A 20,850-nucleotide genomic window follows, 5' to 3' on the forward strand; every position below is an offset into this window, starting at 1 on the left:
CTAATCCAGAACAAATCCGGAGACGCGGTCAGGCAAGAGAAGCACGTTACCAGCTTAGCAGCGAATCCCCCAGGAAAGGGGGGGCACCTGAGATTCACCAGCCCCTCAGGCCCACAGGTCTCTGCAGCCCCTCGGTGCCCTGATGACCTGGTCATCTTCGCCTGGCCAGGGTGCATCGCTGCCTTAGATCCCCACCTGCTCTGGCAGCGCCTCTTGTGGCAGCTCAACTCTGGCTTGTCTGGAATGAGTCCTCACACCTCTCAACCTTCCGGAAACTGGCTAAAGGGAGGCTTGTCTAGCAAGTGAATCTCTAAGTGCACCGAGTCTCTAGAACCTGAAGCCAAGTACTTTAAAAAGATTTGGTGGGGGTTAGATTGGTCTTAAAAAAGAATGTCGTAAAACAGCCAAAAATGTGTGTGGTGTTTAATCCCTGACAGGCCAGTTGAGAGGTATGTATGTCGGACAAGAGTTGCTGGTCCCCCTCCAGCACTTCCTTGGCCTGCTGTTGTCAATTACACTGATGGGAGCAGAACCTCCACTCACGGAGCTCAGGGTTGAAGTGATGTAGCGCCCAGCTCCCAGGAATTACCCGGTGTTGCTCCTCCCTCTAGACGATGCTGACCCCTCCCACGGAGACTCAGTGGAATTGACAAACCGTGTTGGCTTCCTCTTTGTTCCTCAAAGCTCTTGGCTCCAGCCTCTCTGCCTCCCTGTCCTGGGTGGTCCTGAATCCCTGGGTCTCCCTCCTTGGTTTTTGCCTCCTTGATGTCCGCCTGCACGGATGGGCCTGGGGTCCGGGCTCCCATCCCTGCCTTGTGTGCAGTGCCGCTTCTGATAAGCTCCCAGATCCAAACCTTGGATGGGGCCTCCTGTCCAGGACCAACTGGCAGGATGTTTGCTTTGTACTTGCTTCTGCCGTCAGCCGGAGACCCTCGGAAAGGAGTGTCCTCACTCTTGAGAAGTGTTCTTTTTTTTTTTTTTTTTTAACCTTATTATGGTGTCAAAGAACCTTTCCGGGGGTGTTTTTCTTTTCCTGACCTCCTCTTCCATTTGGGGCATCGAATGGCCCCGAGATTTCTTCTGTCATTCACCATCTTGATTTCTCTCTTTCTCTCTCTCTCTCCCCACATCCCACACCCCCATTCCTTTGATTTTACCTGGCCATAGAGAGCAGGGCTGAGGGAGGGCTCCGAGGAGAAAGTCAAACCGCCACGGCCCAGGGCCCCAGAGAGTGACATGGGAGACGAGGACCAGGACCAGGAGAGGGACGCGGTGTTCCTGAAGGACAACCACCTGGCCATTGAGCGGAAGTGCTCCAGCATCACGGTCAGCTCCACGTCCAGCCTGGAGGCCGAGGTTGACTTCACGGTCATCGGCGACTACCACGGCAGCGCCTTCGAAGACTTCTCCCGCAGCCTCCCTGAGCTTGACCGAGACAAAAGTGACTCAGAAACCGAGGGCCTGGTGTTCTCCCGGGATCTCAACAAACGGGGCCCGAGCCAGGATGACGAGTCTGGGGGCATCGAGGACAGCCCAGACCGACGGGCCTGCTCCACCCCGGATGTGCCCCAGTTCGAGGTACAGTGGAGCATCATCGGGACCCGGGCCCACCGGGCACTGCATGTTCAGAGGGCCCTGGGCCATGTGTGAGAAGACTGAGCCACCAGCCTGAAGCTCTGTTCCGTGTTGCATGACCGCCCCTCCGCAGAACAGCATGGTTCTGTGCTCGCATGTTCGGCAGCTCGGTTTACCCCTAACGTGCACTCCTGGGCGCTTTAACCCTGTGACCCCATCTCTTGCCTGAGGTCAAGTGATGACAGGCAGTCTGGTCCTATGCGACTCCTCCTCCCCCTGTCTGTGTTGCATGGCACCTGCAGAGACCGTGTGCTTGTGGACTCACGGGGGCGCCTGCCGCCTGCTCTGAAAGCCAGATGGTGTTTTCTGATCCCGGCCCTGGCTCCCCTCCCCAGGGCCTGGGGTCTTGGGGTAGTGGTGGAAACTCTTAGAGAAGAGGAAACGTCATCACCTGGGGGGGACACAGGGGTAGACTGCGTCTGGGCGTCTCTGCTCCCTGTCCTTCTTTCAGAGGATCTTTGTTTACATTTTTCCTTCGCTCTCCCACCTCTTCCAGCCCCAGCTCCCTCCCACGTTCCAGGCATTGAAACAGGAGCTCGTCTACTCTGGGCTTTCACTCCATGCTATACCCTCTGGAGAAGGTGTCTCCTCCCTTTCTCTGCCTTGCAAACTTGTCACGTTCCAGGGCCAAGTTCAGATAGCACTTACCTAGCAAACGCTTTCCTGACAACCCTGGGCAGAAGTGTTGCTCCCTGCTCCGCCCCCTTGCTCTGCAATGCTTCTGCTTCCAGCGGTATCACAAGTAGTCAGGTTACTGGCTGACAGGTCTGCTTTCCTACCAGGTGGCAGCTCCACTAGGCTTGTACGTTCCAGGCACTAATGATTAACTGAATGAACGGCTAGATCTCCGAGTTACAACCATCTAGAAGAATCCCCTCTTAACCACCCTCCCAACAAGCTAACTTTCATTCATTTATTCAGCTCACATATGTTAGCACCTGCTGTGTGTATAGCCATGAGCTAGGTTCTATGGAGGACTCAGAAGAAACTGATCATTTAACATAAGACTTCTAGAGGAGGCGTGGGAAACTGATGGCCCTGGGCCAAATCTGGCTAGCAGATGTGTTTTCTTTGACTTTGATTTAAAAATCAGGACACTGAATATAAAATCCAGGGATTTTTTTTTTTATATCATTAAAAAACAAAAATCAGATGATCTGGTCACTCAGGCCAAACCTGAGTGGACTCCATGTGCTCTCCAGTTCACCCCGGTCCTCAACAAGCCCGCTTCACTCGTTTACATCTCCTGCCTGGCCCCACCCCGGGCCTCCAGGTGTGACTCCTACTCTAAAGAACAGTTCAGAGAAAGCAGCTGGGAGGTGGTGGCATAACCATTGAAGTCATTCAGGACTATGTATTATCAGGAAAATGCTGAGTGTGTGGCACGGCACAGAGCATGTTAATTGAATGGTGAATGTTCTCTTAATGGTAGCCTGAAACCCAGCATGCAGCCACCATGAGGTGGTATGGTGGCAGGGTCATGGGCAGGCTGTCCTGGTGCTGCTGGTGGTTCTGGCTCCCCTCTTGGGCTGTTTGTCTGTGACATCATACCAGGCCTCTTTGGCCCTGGCCTTCGACCCCCTCTGGAGACTTGGTCAGCGGCAGTGGTGGGAGATAACCTGCTGACCCCGTGCTGCAGTTGCCTGTGAGTAGGAGTCGTGCCGGGGCTTGAGATACAGAGTGTTCTTCCCTCATCTGCCTACAGCCTGTGAAAACGGAAACCATGACAGTCAGCAGCCTGGCTATCAGGAAGAAGATCGAGCCGGAGGCTGTACTGCAGACCAGAGTTGCCACTGTGGACACCACCCAGGTAACCTGTGCCTTCCTGTGCACGCTGGGCCTAGGTACTGGGCATTTAAGGGTGGGGTCCCCATCATGGCCAAGCCCCTTGGCCAGCTCTTGCTACCTTGGCTCCCCCGGAGCCACCATTTTAACCCTGATGCTCTTCTGAGCTTCATTGTCCTCCCTGAGCTCCGGGTGTGGGTGGTGGGATGGGTTCTTATCCTGGGCAGACTACACCTCTTAAAGCCTCAATTTTCCCATCTGTAAAATGGGGAGGGTCATGTCTCCTTCATCCTCCTGGGAGTGTTATAAGGACTAGCGGTTAGTGGATTAGACCATGGCTTTCAGATCGCTTGAAGGAGGTGGAGAGGTTTCTTAAGATATCCCAGGGGAAGAGGAGAGAGAACCCAATTCAGCTTGGGTCAGAGCAGCTCACATTGGGTCATTTTCGTGTGTGTGCACGGGGGTTCCACATCACATTGACAAAATGAACAAACTGAAAAAAAAAAGATAAAATGTCGTTTGTCTTAGCAAGATGAAACATACTCAGTCCCCTGGAGACGTGGTTGTAAACAGACACGGGTGCATTACTTACAGTACATTTCCCAAGTTCCTTTTGTGGTTTTTAAGCTTTGAAGATGGAGACTAAGGGTCTGATAGATGCCCTCTTGGTTCTTTCTGGCCAGAGGAACCGCAGTGCTGGGGACTTTTTTGCCCTGGAGACCAGTCTTTGTCTTAAGGACTAAGGAAAGATGTAAATCTACAAAATGTGGGCAACTCTGTCGTTTCCAGACTTTTTTCTCTCACTTTTATAACATGCGTAGAGGTTTATGAGGCTGCTAGTGCAGCTGTCGAGACTCTTGAGTTCTGACAAGCTGTGTGACCCCGGGGCAACTTACTCCCTCGCTGATCTATTTTGTTTTAGTAATGTGTGTTGGTTTTGTTTTTATACAAAGAAAACTAAAAATGGCCCCAAATTTTACGGCTCAGTAACCCCTATTGACATCAAAACAAAATAACAACAAAATATTCACAGTTATGAAATTCAAACAGAACAAAATGAATTTTTTTCTGAGTGCTCCCAGAAAAAAAAATATATGCACATACCAACATATGTTCTTATATCTCTAAGTATTTAAATTTTTTACACAAAAGAGATCATTCTCTTTTACACTTTACCTTTTTTCTTTTTTTTTGAATAAATTTATTTATTTTATTTTTGGCTGCATTGGGTCTATGTTGCTGCGCACGGGCTTTCTCTAGTTGCGGCGATTGGGGGCTACTCTTCATTGCGGTGCACGGGCTTCTCATCGCAGAGGCTTCTCTTGTTGCAGAGCCACAAGCTCTATGCACACGGACTTCAGTAGTTGAGGCATGTGGGCTCAGTAGTTGTGGCTCGCGGGCTCTAGAGACCAGGCTCAGTAGGTGTGGCGCACAGGTTTAGCTGCTCCACGTCATGTGGGATCTTCCTGGACCAGGGATCGAACCCTTGTACCCTGCGTTGGCAGGTGGATTCTTAACCACTGCGCCACCAGGGAAATCCCTACCTTTTTTTTTTTTAATACTTACCTTGGAGATCACTCCATGTTGGCACATGTGGCCCCACCTCACTCTCCTTGTTCCCCCTTAGGAGTGGATCCTGATTTAGCATGCCTTTATCACCTATCAATGGACCTGTGATGGTTTTTGTCTTTTGCAGTTAATGTTGAATGCTGCAGTGAACTTTGTTGTTCAGACTTCCTGGCGAAATTTTCAAAGTTTATGCCTGAAGGGTGAATCCCTAGCAATGGGCTGGCCCAGTCAAAGAATACAGGCATTGAAATTTGGATAGGATGTGTCAAATTATATGGGATTATTTTCCCTTTGTGAAATAAAATGATTGGAATGAGCTGGAGGACCTGTGAGACCCCTTTGTAGTTTGGTCTGTGTGTGGACGCACCCCCTCCCCAAGTGCATGTCTGCTAACACTGCCCGTCACTTGGTACCTGGGGATGCCACGAGCCCAGGTGGCAGACGTCGCAGGCGTATCTGGCACTCTGTCTCTCTCTCCCCTCTCTAACGACTCCTCCTCTGGCCAGCAGGTTGACGGGACTGCCCCAGGGGGGAAGGAGTTCATAACAACTACTCCCTCCATCACCACGGAGACCATATCAACCACCATGGTAAGTAGGACCCGAGACCTCCCTCTCTGACCAGCCCCATTGGCCCTGAAACGGCCAGATAACAAGCTAACCTCGCCAACTATGGCAGGAAGTCCTCATCCGCCCTCACAGCATCAGGTGTGGCACACACAGTCAGACTTTTATTGTCTGACACACAGTCCAACGTTTATTGACTGGCCACAGGGCATCCAGTCAGACCTCAGTTTTGCAAACTGAATAATGTAGGAGGTGGCATCCCTGAGTCTCAGCCATCTGGACCATCTCAGCTACGGCAGGGATAAAGAGAGGACGGTACTATTTGATTAACTGACTGTCGGCAACACGGGAGGATTGTGCCTGAAAGTCCTCCCTGAGTGAGGTCCATCCTCCTGGCAGCCATGGCTCAGGATTTGGGACTGTGTCCTGAGGGACCCTGTGGTTCTGCTACCTATTTGCTGCCTGACCCATGAAGGAAGGTCTTTAGGTGTCCTCATCTATAAAATGGGAGTACTCCCCATTCTGCCTGGTTCACGGGCTCTTAAGAGAGTTCAGTAACATCAGATTCTTCAAATGATGACACAGCACAGCTAGCATTCAGCCACAGGTTATGATACCATGCGGTGTGCTCATGGGGTAAAACCAGAGCTGTGAAGTGGATGCTCTTTTTCCCACCCTTTACAGATGAGGAAAATGAAGTTCAGAGAGGTACAGTGACTTACCCAAGGTCACACGACCAATACGTGGTAGAGCCAGGTCAAACCCAGGCATTCTGATTCCCGAAGCCCCACTGTCCACCTCAACCACTCTGCTCTGCTCCCTCATCCTGACCGTTGTGAACAGTGGCTGCGTGGGGCTGGGGCTGGGGCTGGGGCTGGGGCCGAGCAGGTATCAGTGCCTGGGCCAGATCTGTCTTGAGCTGTGGGAGGTTGTTTTCAAATGCTTTCTCTTGCCAAACCCCTCATATGCACATAGGAAGAAAATTACATTAATTTAGACTACCCAGCAGGAAGGTTTTGAGTAAACAAAGATTTTAAGAGAAATAAGCCCAAACCAGTTATCAGCTTGCACACTCTCCCCTGGTCACTCAGTTCCTCCTCTCCCCTCACCCCTTCACCACGTGGCATCAGGATACTTATCGGGCTAAATGTAACTTCGTACCGTGGTGAGCAGGCAGTCATATCATTCATTTACTCATCCATCCATCCATCCATTCATTTGTTCTAAAAACATTTCTTAATCTCTCCTCTGCCCAGTATGGGGAGTGGAAGAAAAGATACTGCCTGTTAGAACTCATTCATCGAAATAATAATCACAGGCACATCTAATGGGCCATGCCTTTGTGTTTAGGTCCTGGGCACACAGTGGTGAACAAGGTCCAGCTCTCCCACTTCCTGGCTGGATGACCTTGGGCAAGTTACCCAAACCTTTCCAGACCTCAGTTTCCACTTCTGGAAAATGGGGTGAGGGGAAATAATAGCATATCCCCCAAAGGTTTGACGTGATGCTAAACTAAGGTAATCTATGCAAAGCCCTCCAAAGAGTGCCTGGCACATTACAAGTGGTCTGTAAATGTGAGCGGCCGTTACTTTTTCCTGCCTTTCCTAGGGGGCATAGGGTGTGGAGTGACACTGTAGGAGCTGGGGAAGGCTTTATCTAGGCGGTGACATCTCAGCCATTCTTGAAGGATAAATTAGGGTGCAGTCATGGGAGGAGGTCTCCTAGGCTGTGGGAACAGCAGATGTAAAGGCAAGGATGTGAAGGAGCATAGCATTTAGGGAAAGGAAGTGGTCAGTGAAGCAAGATGTCAAGTGTGTGTGGCGGAGGCAGGCAGGGGGAGAAGAGGCTGGAAAGGAAGGCTGGGCCAGGGCTTGAAGGGCCTCGAATGCCATGTATGAAGTTCAAACTTCATCCTGGAGACCATGGAGAATCACTTCAACTTTTTAAGTAGGGGCATGATGTCATCAGATATGTGTTTCTGTGTTTTAGAAAGATTACTCTAGCAGCCCGTGTGGGACATGACTGGAGCAAAAAATTCCTTCCCTTGGGGGCGTGGGTCCCTGTTTTTATTCTCCTTCCTTCCTTCCCCTCCTCCCTCCTTCCCTCCCTCCTTCCTTCCTTCAGCAAATATTTATTGAACACCCACGATGTGTGAAGTAGTGTGCCAGGCGCTGTGAATCCAGCTCTGCGGGAGACAGACAGCATCTCAGAGCCCACATTCTACTGGGAGAGACCGGAAGAGCAGGCAGGGAACTAGTTTAGGGGCGGGGGCAGGGCCAGGGTGCGAGGAGTAGGAGGCTGAGCAGGAGGTCAGGGCTGAGGGTGCCTGGAGGGAGGAAAGTACAGGATTGGGTCACTGGTAGAACGTTCAGGTGATAGGAGGAAAGACGGGCCGCGACGCCGCGCACCAGCCCCGCTGGTCTCCGAGAGCGAGCGCGGCCCTGGGAACCTGTTAGAGAAGAAATTCCCAGGCCCCGCCCCAGACCTATTGACTCAAAAGCTCCGGGGCGGGGCCCGGGGGGGTGGGTCTCTGTTTTCACAAGCCCTCCAGGTGACACCCCTCAAGTCCGAGAAGCACTAATAGGAACAAGGAGCACAGAGCGGGGTTGCTCTTTAGCGGCAGGTGTGTACTGGGGGTGGGAGGCAGTGAATTCCATTATGAGTCTGAGGCGCCTGTGGGACGTTTCCAGGGGAAAGTGTCTAGGCAAGTCTAGGGTTCAAGCAAGATCTGAGCTACAGATAAAGCGAGAGGGGACAGTGGCCTCGATGAGGCAGTGGAAGCCTTGAGTGGCTGAGGCGTCCCAGACAGAGGCGGCGAAGAGGAGAGCCCGGAGTCCGCCGGAGGAAGGGCCGGGGGCGGAGATGGCGGTGTCACCTTAGCCACGGAGAGGGGCTGCGCCTCCTAGAGGCGGGAGAGGGAACTGGCTGAAGATACAGGAGAGGCAGGCGGAGCAGCTGGCACCTTGTGGTGCCTCGGAATGACCTGTGTCCCCATCAGTGTGAAGGTGGAGGTGAGGCTTTTCCGGGAAAGAGGGGTCAATGGGAGAAGAAGAAGCTTGAAGGGAGAAGGGCCTGGAGGGACAATAGGATTCAAAGGGGCTAGTGGCTGTTTCCTACCCTGGGAGAAAGGAAGCATTGAGCCCAGAAGGCTGCCCTTTTAAGACCTGCTGTTGGGCCACATTCTGGGACTGCCTCTGAGAAAGTAAGTGCCTTGTGCATGGAATGCCAGGTAGCCAGGCAACCGACAGCCTCAGCTGGAGGCAGGCCTCGGGGAAAGGTGGGGCGAAGACAGAGGGCTTCTGTCCTCCCCTGTCGCCTGGCAGGCAGAGGTCCAGATCTACTACCCTGCAGCCCACTGGGGAGCTGCAGAATGGACACAGCTTCTGGACCCCAGGACAGACAAGGCTGATCCCTAAGACGGGGCAGGAAGTAGGAGGTAGAGGCCAGCAGCTGGGCCCCTTCCAGATGTGGGCCAGTAAGTCTAGGGCCAATTCCAGGAGTATCTAGCAGTTAGACTCCAAGGTAGGACCAGGAGAGCTGGCTCAAGGGCAAGCGTTCCAAGGGCAGAATGGCATGGCAGAAGGAGTGCGTTGAATTTGGAGTCTGACCAACTCGGGTCTAAATCCAGGCTCGATCACTCACTTTCAGGGGGGCTTGAACAAGCCACTTCACATGCCCTGACCTTCCAGTTTCTCAACTATAAAACAGGAATATTAAAAGAATTTCCCCTGGTTGTTCAGAGGCTTAAATGAGATCATGCATCCTTAACACAATACTTAGCACATAGCGAGTACTCAGAAAACAGTAGTTAGTATGTTCTTAGTAGCCAGCCTGTGCTCCTATATTAACCTGACAGACTTCCATTTGCAAAGCCCTTTCTCCTCTGTTATCTTCATAATGTCTCTGTGAGAGTGGGACAGGGGTCCCCTTTTTAAAACATTTCTTAAGACTTTATTTTTTGAGAGCAGTTTTCAGTTCGCAGCAAAATTGAGAGGAAGGTACAGAGATTTCTTGTAGACCCCCTGCCCTGGCACACATACAGCCCCCACCACCAACCCGTTGTCAACACCCCTACCAGGATGGGACATTTGTTACCACTGATGAACACACACTACAGGGGTCCCTTTATGTAGGTGAATCCATGAGGCCCAGAGAGCGGAAGTGGCTCCATCCGGGTCACGTGGCTGGAACGTGGCAGGGCCAGGACCAGGACCAGAACCTGGATGTCTCAACTCCTTTGTTAGTGCTTCCAGGGGGCAATACCGCGTCTTGTTCACCACAGTGTCTCTAACGCCAGGCACTCAGTAAATGTTTGTTAAATGAGTGGGTAAGTGTGTAAGCACGTGTGTGAGCGAGCGAGCGAGGGATGAACAAGAGCAGACTGGACTGAACGATGCCTTCAGCTCTCTGCTTCTGAGAGAAGAAGCACTATTCAACCTTGTGGCCGTGAGAGCTGCATGGCCACGTGCTCCAGCCATCCTGAGGGCCCGCCCACCTGAGACCTGGCCCTCTGAGCACTATTGTTTCCCCAGGAGAACAGTCTCAAGTCCGGGAAGGGGGCAGCTGCCATGATCCCAGGCCCACAGACGGTGGCCACGGAAATCCGTTCTCTTTCTCCGGTAAGTGGGCAGGGCCAACCCAGGCTAGGGGACTCCAGGCAGAGAATGTGGACGCGGGTCCACAGGTGGCCTGCAGCAAGTACGGCGTAGAGCGTGGGAGGCTGCCCCTTTAAGTGCAGCACCAGGAAACGGCATCACATTCAGATGCCCACAGGGCTCCCTGGTCCCCGCCAGAGTCTCATCCATTGGTGGTGCCTGTGATGTGACAGCTGCTTTGCATCTGCTCTCCTTACTGACCAGGAGGAGCAATGGACTAGGGCTGCAGAAGCTTGGACTCTGGACCCAGCTCTGTTGGTGGCTGCCTCAGTCGCCCACATCTGTCACTGTGAGGTCTCTTGCAGCTCCTGTGTTCTCCAGATCTGTTGTTTTCATCATTTAGTCCCAGAGAGAGCACGTTCCCAGCCCTGACAGGGTGGGGGATTGGGAGGGCTCTGTGTCCACCTTGGATCCCTCTGTTCATTCTTGTAAGATGCCAGGATTCTTAAATTCTAGGGTCTTGTTAGGATTCTGGACCTCAGGAATCTCAGGTCCTAGGAATCTTAGATTCCAAGGTTTGAGGATATCATGGGTGTAGCATTCTGAGGATTCCAGTATTCCTGAGTTCTTAGACTCAGTGGCTCAAAGCATCTTGGCTTCCAAACTTCACCTTCATGGGACCCCCCCCACACCCTGACTCCTCCCTTGGTTTACCCCACCCCCGCCCCCGTCCTGCAGAGTCCAGTGTCCTCACCTGAGCCCTGGGTGGGGGGTGGTTATATTCTGCAGATCATCGGGAAAGATGTCCTCACCAGCACCTACGGCGCCACCGCGGAAACCCTCTCCACTTCCACCACCACCCATGTTACCAAAGTGAGTAGCAGCCAGGCTGTCGTATCGGGAAGCTCATTGCCATGGCTCTGCCTTGGAATGTGGACAGAGAAGACCTGCGGCGTTCCCAGTTTCTGGGAGCTTTGTTCTGTGATAAGGGTTGTCCTAGGTGCCGACCTGCCCTTCAGTGTTGACAGCCAGGCTGGGGGGATGAGACCATCTCCTTGGAAGAAATTGTGAACCGTGGCATTCGCGCCTTATAGATCCTAAGTGCTAGAGGGATTTAGAGGGGGGTGATTGAAGGAAGGCTCAAAGAATGAGGAAGGGTCTTCTGGAATAAATGGGGTTCGTATAGGGTCCTGGAAAGCCAGGGTGGACTCGTGAGGGAGGATGCAGACGTTCTAAGCCACAGGGAAGATGGGAACAGAAACCGTGTGTTTGCTTATTCATTCACTGAGCACATGTTAGTGAGCATCAACCTCACGCTGGCCTCTGGGCTGTGGGCTGCTGGAGGGGCTGCAAGCAATGCACATGGGGAAACAGGAGAAGTGGTCTCTGTCAGGAAGAAGCAGCACGTAGGGGACGTAACTGGGAAATTAGGTTGGACTGGAGGTAGGGGAAGCAGAATAGAGACAAAAGACAAATCCCAGGACAAATGTGACAACAGAGGGTCTGAGTCTGAGAGCAATTGGAAAGCCATCAAGGTTTTCAAGATGGGGAGTGACCCAGTGAAAAGGGGTTTAAGGGGAGGAGATTAAGTCCACCAGGATGTGCAGGCAGATGGGAGAAAGAAGAGAGAGAGAGTCTCTCCATAGAGAGACTAGGGATGGAGGGCCTGGTGCAGGGTGCGGGGAGGAAGAGCCAGGGCCAAAGAAGGGAGACGTTCCTGATGAGACGGCCATGACTTAGCCCATGAGGACAGAGGGCTGAGGACAGGCTGGCCAGCATGTCCATGCCTGGGTGGCCAGGGCCCAGGGCAGGGATGGAGGCCTGGAGGAGAGAGGCCAGAGAGCCAGGATGAGTTGGAGGTTTTGCTCAAGCATCAAAGGAGGAGCCTGGTAGGCAGCGCTGGCCCTTGATGAGCACAGACTGTCCCAGCCCTGCCCGCTCCCATGCAGCACGGTCCCCAGAAAGCACCCACTCCTACCAAAAGCATCAGTGAGCAATGATGACTTCACTGAAAGCTTTATGGAAAGGTGTTCCATCACACACCCCACTGCATACAGCTCAGATAACTCTTCTTCCCAAAGTCCCTCCTAGCCCTGCCAACTGGGAGCCCCCCTCTTCTTTCTGTCCACTCCTGACCCCAGCTGGGGTTTCCCTTAGCCACCACCCGCCTTTAATATGCCAAGCAAGTAGGTCCTGCCCCATCTTCTACTTCTAAACTTGCACCCGAACCCCACCCCTTCGGAAGACAGTGGCGGTTTTAAGCATACGTATAAGGATCATCAATGCAGTTTTCTAGTATTGTTTGAAGTCATTTAAAGTAGAACCTTGTCACCATTCACATTTCATTCATGTGTTCATTCGACAGATCCGCATTTAGCACCTGCCCTGGTCAGGTTGGACAGGGGAGTGGGGGAGGAGGGGATCCAGAGATGAACAAAACACAGCCCCTGCCCTCATGAGCCCCAGCCCAGTGAGCAGGGCCAGGTCACACACACAACGTCAGTACAAGGCAGAGAGGCCCAGGACCGTGAGAGATACGAACGTGCCGCTCAGGGAGTACCGAGGCAGGACGGAGGAAGGATCGCTCACCAGGGTCAGGGTGACAGCATTTGAACTGGGCTTGGAAGAGCTAGAGGGGGCAGCTTGGTAGTTGGGGGAGTGGTGGCAGCCAGGCAAGATGTGCAGTCTGAAGTCCCAAAACCAGAAAAAGGAGAAAACCGAGGGAGCCAGGAGAGAAGGCGACTGCTGGTTTCAGCCTTGCCCTTGAGGGATGCCTTGGACCGGTCCCCTGTCGAGGCTGCTGCCCCAGCAGGACCCAAGGCTGACCTCACCTCCCTCTCCCTCTGCAGACTGTGAAAGGAGGATTTTCTGAGACGAGGATCGAGAAACGGATCATCATCACCGGGGACGAAGATGTCGATCAAGACCAGGTATGGGGATGCGGAGCATGGTTCCCAGTGGCACTGCCCAGGCCCCAGGCCCCCCCGTATTGGTTTACCCATGGACGGCTGCATCTGTGAGCAGAGATGTCCACTTCCTACTGACCCTGTCCAGAGGAGAAGCCCTCAAGGACGAGGCACTGAATGGGAGTCAGAAGGAGCCAGAAGACCTGAGCTCTGGCCTCTCGCCTTAACTCCTGGTCCTCAGCTGTGTGCTGGAGGGGCCTGTGGGTCTCCGTGGCCTCTCCCGTATTCCATATGCTCTGACTCCTCACTTTGCCGTTCTTTTCCTCCAGGCCCTGGCTTTGGCCATCAAGGAGGCCAAACTGCAGCATCCTGACATGCTGGTAACCAAAGCTGTCGTATACAGAGAAACAGACCCATCCCCAGAGGAGAGGGACAAGAAGCCACAGGTGAGGCTCATGGGGCTCAGCAGCCATGAGACGGAGGAGAGAACAAGGTCCTCCGAGGGGCATTTCCATCTGAGGACCCACCAAGAGGCTTGGTCCCCAGCACAGCTCTGACCTCCCCAACCTTCCTGGTTTGGGGCTCCAAGTGGAGAGGTAGCTCCCTCAGATACGACAAATCAGAGTGCAGAGGGGAAGGAAGGCTGGTTCCTTGGTTTCTTTGGGGTTTCAGGCTCCAGACCCAGAAAAGTAAATCCAGAAGTGGTCAGAACAGGGGAGAGAGGATTGACAGTGGGTACTGAGGTGGGACAGACAGAGACAGGCATACCCTCACTGGCCATTGCCTATAGGCTGGAAGTCGGAAAAAGTCCTGCCAGGCCCAGGGCCACATTCCTGTCCCTGACTCTCTGTCTCCATCACCGGTCACTGGATGTTGCCAGGGAGGAATTTTTTTTTTTAATTGAAGTATAGTTGATTTACAATGTTGTGCCAATTTTATTTTATTTTTTAATTTTTTAAATTGAAGTATAGTTGATGCCAAGGAGGAATATGATGGCCAGAGCCCTCGATCCCATCTGTCTTGCTAGAATGGAAACCCTTCTCAGGCCACCAGGGGCGAGAATCTTAGGGACCCCAATCCTTACTCTTTCCACTGAAGGGCTATCAGTGCCTTCGTGAATAAGAGGAATGAGATGGTGCTGGAGCAGAGAGGTCTTTTAGCAGCTGAAATTGGGGGAAGCTGGGGGAAGGGTTCTGGCGCGTCTAGAAGTTTACTGAATTTGGTCAGACCGATAATAACAAAATCTCACAGACATTGAATTGAATGAAATAAGTCAAACACAAAAAGTACATACAATGTGAGTCCATTCATAGGAAGTTCAAAAACAGGCCAAACTAATCAGTGATGATCAAAGTCTGAATATCGGTTCCTTCTGGGCTGTGGCATTGACAGGGAAGAGCCACAAAGGGAACTTCTAGGGTGCTGGAAATGTCAGCGTCTTGAACTGGGTGGAGAGGGGGGGGGGTTGCATGGGTGTGTATGTATGTAAAAGTGGACCAAGCTCCACACTTTACTTACTTCACACCGTATACCTCAATGAAAAATAAATGCATTTCAAAGTCCCCCACAAACAGCAGGTCTCCCTTTTGTCCTCTTCCCTGATGAAGAAACCCAGTGTTTTCTAGAAAGATACAGAATGTTTCTTTCTCATCCTTTGATTACCACCCGCTTCGTGTCAGAAGGAAAAGCACTGGACTTCCTGCAGGGACGGAAATGATTTTCTGTGCTGTGCAGTGTAGGGGCCGCTAGCTGCATACAGCTGTTGAGCACTTGAAACTGGCTAATCTGAAATGAGATGCACCTTGAGGGTAGAACAGGTGCCGGAAAAAGGAGTATAAAATAGCTCAGAGGGCTTCCCTGGTGGCGCAGTGGTTGAGAGTCCGCCTGCCGATGCAGGGGACGCGGGTTCGTGCCCCGGTCCGGGAAGATCCCACATGCCGCGGAGCGGCTGGGCCCGTGAGCCATGGCCGCTGAGCCTGCGCGTCCGGAGCCTGTGCTCCGCAAAGAGAGAGGCCACAACAATGAGAGGCCCGCGTACCGCAAAAAAAAAAAAAAAAAAAAAAAAAAAAAATAGCTCAGTAATTTTTATATTGATTACATGTTAAATGATAATGTTTGGCTATATTGGGTTAAGTAAAATACATTATTAAAATTAATCTCACCTGTTTCTTTTTACTCTTTTTCATGTAAATTAAAACATATGAATTTTAATTTAGAAATTAAAATTTTCTATATAGCTGGAAAATTTTAGAAAACCAGAAATACTAGAAAATACTGTCTAGAAAATCTATTATCTAAAAAATTTTAAATTCCGTCTGTGGCTTCATTTCTATTGGACAGCGCTGGTCTAGAAGATGTAAAAACTGATCACGGGCAGAGCCTGCCTCTCAGCCTTTCTCAGACTTTCAAGTAAATTGTCACTCCTGTCAGTTGCCCAGTTACTGTTGCTTTTTGTCCCCCAGATCTCAGAGTGGTAGAGTGTAGGTCACTTGCCAAGCTGGTGCTGGGCTGGCAGTATCAGCTGGGGAACACAAATACTAGAAAACTATTGCCATAAAGTCTGACTTAGAAGTGCTGGGCCAGGACCTGGGAATCTTTATTTATACGTCGGTCCTTAGAAAGTCCATGCGCAGCCAAGTGTAGGAGCCACTGATGCAAAGAACTCTGTGCTGGGAATGAGGACCTGACTCCACTCCCAGCCATCCTGCTGACTTGGCTGTGTGGCCACTGGGGTCTCAGTTTCCTCATTTGCAAAAGGAAGAGATGGACAAGACCCCTTCCAGTTATGTACAGTCCTCTGGCTGTGTGTTTGCTTTCCTAGCTTCTCGTATCTTCTCCATTCCCCGTCTCACTCCTCCTCGTCTTTCCTGGGGCATCCCAGCCAGCCCCCCAGGCTCCTGCCCACCCGTGTTCCCTGGCCATTTGGAGCTCTCGTCCCAGCCTCCACGTCCTGCCCACCCCATGCAGTCTTTCACATCTGCCCGCCTCACTGCTCCCTTTACGGTCCTTCCTCCTCGCCCCTCTTTTAGTCCTTTCTTTGCTGCCATTGTCCACACATCACCACACACCCTCTGTTTCTCTTTTGGATCCTTCTGTAAAGGTCACCTTGTTATGTTGTCCTGGAGAAACAGAAGTTTCTCCCTTGCCTTTTCTGCCCACCTGCTTTCCCATTAGTTATCACCAAGTAGGAACCACCTCTGACTTTTAATATAGTCAGACTCACTGATTCTGGGGGAAAGGTCTCCTCTGAATTAGAAAACTCTTTTTTAAAGTACTTGAAAAATGTTGGTTTGATGGATGGATGCATCTTGGCACCCGGGATGGTAGTCCTGACTCGAATCTCAGTCCTGACCGTTATTAGCTGCGCAACTTTTGAGCAAGCTCTTTAACCTTCTCGGCCTGTGTTTCCTCGTCAGCCAAATGACAATGACATAGTAACAATTGCGGTAACTTATGGAGTCCTTACACTCTTCCAGGCACCTGGCTGTGCACTAGGCACAGTACTGTCACCTGCTCATTCATTTTACAAAGAAGGGAACTGAAGCTCTGAGATGTTAGGCGATCTGCTCACAGATTTGGAGCTGGGAACACAAAGACTTGGTTAGAGAGTCAAACCTCATCTGTTAGACTCCAAAGCTGCCTTATGGCCTTCATCTCCTGACCACGCTGACTGTTCACAGTATCTATCTCATAGGGTTACTGAGATCATACATCTACAGTAGTAAGCACCGTGCCTGGCACATAGTAAGTGCTCGATAAGAGTTAATTATGACTATGATTACTATTAACACAAAGTAAGCTAACAGAATGCTGCCCGTTTGGACTCTGCTGTAATAAACAGAAAAATACATGATCACACAGTATTGTTTAGATGTCCCCGGTCCTTCTGAAGTGTCTGTGGGCTTTAGAAGATATCCCACAAACCCAGAATCACGTGTACACTGAGTTTTGGGCAGGTACTTTATTAATCGATGAGGAAACTTAAGGTGAAGCCGGCACCGTAGGAAAAAATCCTCAGAAAGTAGCAGAATGGAGTAGCAAGAACACACCCAGCTTTGGACTCAGAAAGTGTGCCCAGAGGAACCTGCCTGGGCCTCAGTTTTCTAACCTACAAAATGGAGTTAATCTATTAAACTGGAGCTGCTGTAATAATTAAACAACATCTAGGAGTGTCAGAGTCCTCTCAGGCTGCTATAACAGAACACCGTAGACTGGGTGGCTTAAACAACACACACTTAATATCTCACAGTTATGGGGGCTGGGAAGTCCAAGGTCAAGGTGCCGGCCAGTCTGGTTCCTGGTGAGACCCTCTTCTGGTTTGCAGACAGCCATCTTCTCTGTGTCCTCACGTGGTGGAGAGCAGAGAGAGAAGTTATCTGTCTCACGTCTCTTTTTATAAGGGCACTCATCCTATTTATGAGTGCCTTCTAAAGGCCCCGCTTCCATATACCATCACCTTGAGGGTTAGGGCTTCAACATGTGAATTTCAAGGGGACATAAACATTCAGTCCATAGCAATGATGTACCAGGTGGTATCTCACATACAGAAGGTGCTCGGTGATGTGAAGCTGCTTCCTTGTCCCAATAGTTTTGTCATGTTGAGGGGTTGATGAGAGCCCTGAGCAAGTCAGACCCTAAACTTCTATCACCAGCCTGGTGCACGAGGCCCTGTTTCCACGTGGGCATCCATCTTGCCAGTCATCTTCTCTCCCCTCCCTGAATCCTCCAGGAACACCTGTCCCTGCTCCAGTAGATTTCTTTATGAAGTTCTTCCTCCTTGAAGTTCTTGCTGTGACTGTGAAATCACGCCCAGCTTAGAGTCTTCTCTTCTCTCCCTGCAACTCACAGGCCAGATGTGTGGCTTCTGCTCCATCTTTGTTCACTGGCCCGTCTCCTCCACGCAAGACCTGTCTCCCAAACATTGCCAGCAAGAGGGCAGCATCCAGCCAGCTTCCCAGAGCTTTCTTACTTTCAAATTTTTAATTAAATGGGGGTGGGGATGACCTATTCCAAAGCAGGAGCCTAGGGTTCTCGTCTTGTTTCTGCCACCAACTTGCTAAGTCATTGAACCCTCTGGGCTTCGGTTTTCCCATTTGTCAAATAAGCTGAGAAGGATCAAATTTCTACAGCTCCGTTAGCACCTGACCATATGTAAGTGGCAAAGGGCAGGGACAACATGCCACTTGTTAAATGGTTTGGAGTAGTTGCTGTGTGTCAGTCATGGTGTTGGGCCCTGGAAAGACAACAATAAGTAAAACACAGCCCTTGCCTTCAATGAGATCGAATGTGGTTAAGTTAACAACAATAGTAACAAGAACAGCCAGTATTTACTCAGCACTTACTATATGCTGAGCCTTGTCTTGAATCCTCCCTACAACTTCGTGAGGTGGGACCCATTTTACAGAGGGAGCAACTAAGGTCTAAAGAGGTTAGGAAACTTGCCCAAGATGACAGAGCTAGTAGACTGTGGAATGGGATTTGAAACTAGGATTGTCTGATTTCAGAGCCCATGCCCCTTAACCACTGAGTTTTGGAGTCAAACCTGAGTTGGAATCCAGACTCCAGTTTCTTTACTTAAATACTCCTCTGTGGGGTTTAACCCCCAGGACACAGCAGGCAGTGGCAAACAGAAGGGAAAGACAAAAAAAGAAGATCTGCAATCACGACTAAACATTTCTTAGAACTGAGAGCAGATAGAAAGACAAAAGGAAACAAGTATAATCTTAGCTTTCAGTGTTCAAGGAAACTTGGACAAATTTTCCAGCCAAAGTAAAAGATACCACCTGCCCGGAAACAACCCAGAAAACATGCATGGCCTTTGGAGTCAGAGAGTCAGACAGAGGTGGCTTCAGTTCTCAGCAGCCACTTTCTTACAAGCTGTGTGGCCTTGGACAAGTCACTCTATCTTCCCTAGTCATAATAAATGGCACACGGTAAAGACAGGGAAGACAACCTCTTGCCATGTATTTAAAGATGAGTGACAAAAGTTACTAACTCTTCTTGTTCTCCTCCTTCCTTTGCATCTTCTCCCCGCAACACCTCTGGCTTCAGGAATCCTGACCTCTGTGAAGAGATGCTGGCGTTTCTGGTCCAACCCAAGCCAGAGAACCGTAAAGAAGGGGCCTTCATTCTGAATTCTCCAACTCAACACCGACGTCCCAGCTGCGACGTACTGTCCCTGACAAGAGACTGGGAAAGGAAAAGCATATATATATAGATATATATAGATATAGATATATATACAGGAAACATCACGTCCTTGCACTGCTGCCGGGGCTGGCCGAGCATTCGGCCGACAGCAACGGCCAACATCTGAACGCCTACATTTCCTTTGCAGACAAATTGAAGAATTGGTGGGATTGTTCAGGAAAAAAAAATTATAACAACAAGAATCCCTTGCTCCGCCCCCCACACCCCCCCGCCGCGCCTGTCCCAACCCCCCTTGAAGCCCCGCGGAACAACCAAGACAAGCCAGACCACGCTGATTGTAGAAGTACAATGCGACCCGGGTTCTACATGTTCCGTTCAGTGGACGAGCATTCCATTTCTTCTTCTCCTGCGTCTGTTGCCCACTCAAATGCAAAGGAAAACACTTCTGCAGCCAAGCAAGAGAAGCTGCAGCAGCAAGACACGCCCCGTCAAACGTTTTCCAAGAGAGAAAAGTCCCTGCTCGGAAAGGAGGAGGAGGAACACTAGATTCTTATTTTTTGGGTCTTGACACTGGGCTGCAAAATCCACCTTCCTTTCTCCCGCCTCCCCTCCCCGTCGACTGTCACACATCTTGTCAGTCATTTTCTGTCTGGGTTCCCTCCTCCCTCTTCCCCACCCCACCCCCGCCTCACCTTCTGTGTCCTGGTCCTGCTGAGGGCCACTGCAGAGGACTCACTGAAAGCGAGAAAAAGCAAAGCAAAGCAAGAATGTGAAACCAAGCCACAGGAGGTGAAGTAGACATTGTATGTTATGGGTTCTCATTATGAAGGTGCAGCTTGTAGATTCGTATGGATGTGCTTTTAAGTTATGTATATTACATATAACAGGAAACAAATATTAAAATAAACAGTGCTGGTAAGTATGAAGCTGACACTTTAAAATTATAATTATCTGACTGTGATTGATGTATCCCAAGGTTCCTAGATCTCACCGAACCGACCCTGCCAAGGAGACCCGGACTCTGGCTGTGGGTCGCTCACAGTAGGAGCCGACGGTTCAGTGTAGAAATACAGTGTGTGGTGTTTGTAATTGACTGATTGGTGGGGAGGGGCGGGATCCCCAGGTGGAGAGGCAGGGATTTTGGCAAGAAGGAAGCAACACGGGTGTGGTTCAAGATGCCCTCTCTCCCTGGGCAGTAGCAACCGGGGGGCTGGTCTGTGCTCAGGCGTGGGGGTCCAGAGTTAGGATTCTGCGGCACAGGTCTCCCGGCTCAGCGCCCCCGCCTCCCTAGGAGGCTCGCCTCCTTTCTCAATCTCTCTTTGTTTTGCCACGTCTTGCCTTTTCCTGACCGCATTGTGACAGCTGACTCCCATCCCGAGGGAGGTGACGTACCCAGCTGCCGCGGAAGATGGTGGCTTCCACCTGGCTGTCTGAACATCCCCAGCCCAGTCTTTTCCTTTACCACTCCTGTATTCTGTCTGAATCATTCTCTGCTTCCTGGGCCAAAGCAGCCATGGTAGAGACTGAACACAGGGCAGGCCCTGATAGGTCAAAACCGCACTCCCAAAGGCTTCGCCTGCCCCAGAGTAAGCCGAGGAGGATCTACATATAAGACCCTGGCTTTAGAGACCTCGCCTTCAGTCG

The 20,850-nt window shown here is 51.1% G+C and overlaps 1 protein-coding gene across 1 annotated transcript in view; it reads left to right on the top strand.

Moving 5' to 3' along the window:
• EPB41L1 (erythrocyte membrane protein band 4.1 like 1) overlaps positions 1-13,022 on the top strand; it is a 46,499-nt gene extending 33,477 nt beyond the window's left edge. Inside the window, exons 14-18 of the mRNA XM_065893622.1 lie at positions 1,168-1,578; positions 3,341-3,445; positions 10,088-10,178; positions 10,910-11,023; positions 13,000-13,022. Coding sequence (XP_065749694.1) covers positions 1,168-1,578; positions 3,341-3,445; positions 10,088-10,178; positions 10,910-11,023; positions 13,000-13,022 — 744 coding nt within the window. The remainder of the gene's footprint in view (positions 1-1,167; positions 1,579-3,340; positions 3,446-10,087; positions 10,179-10,909; positions 11,024-12,999) is intronic.
• The last annotated feature ends 7,828 nt before the right edge of the window (positions 13,023-20,850 follow it).

Source organism: Phocoena phocoena, chromosome 15 (genome assembly GCF_963924675.1).
Source record: "Phocoena phocoena chromosome 15, mPhoPho1.1, whole genome shotgun sequence".
NCBI lineage: Eukaryota > Metazoa > Chordata > Mammalia > Artiodactyla > Phocoenidae > Phocoena > Phocoena phocoena.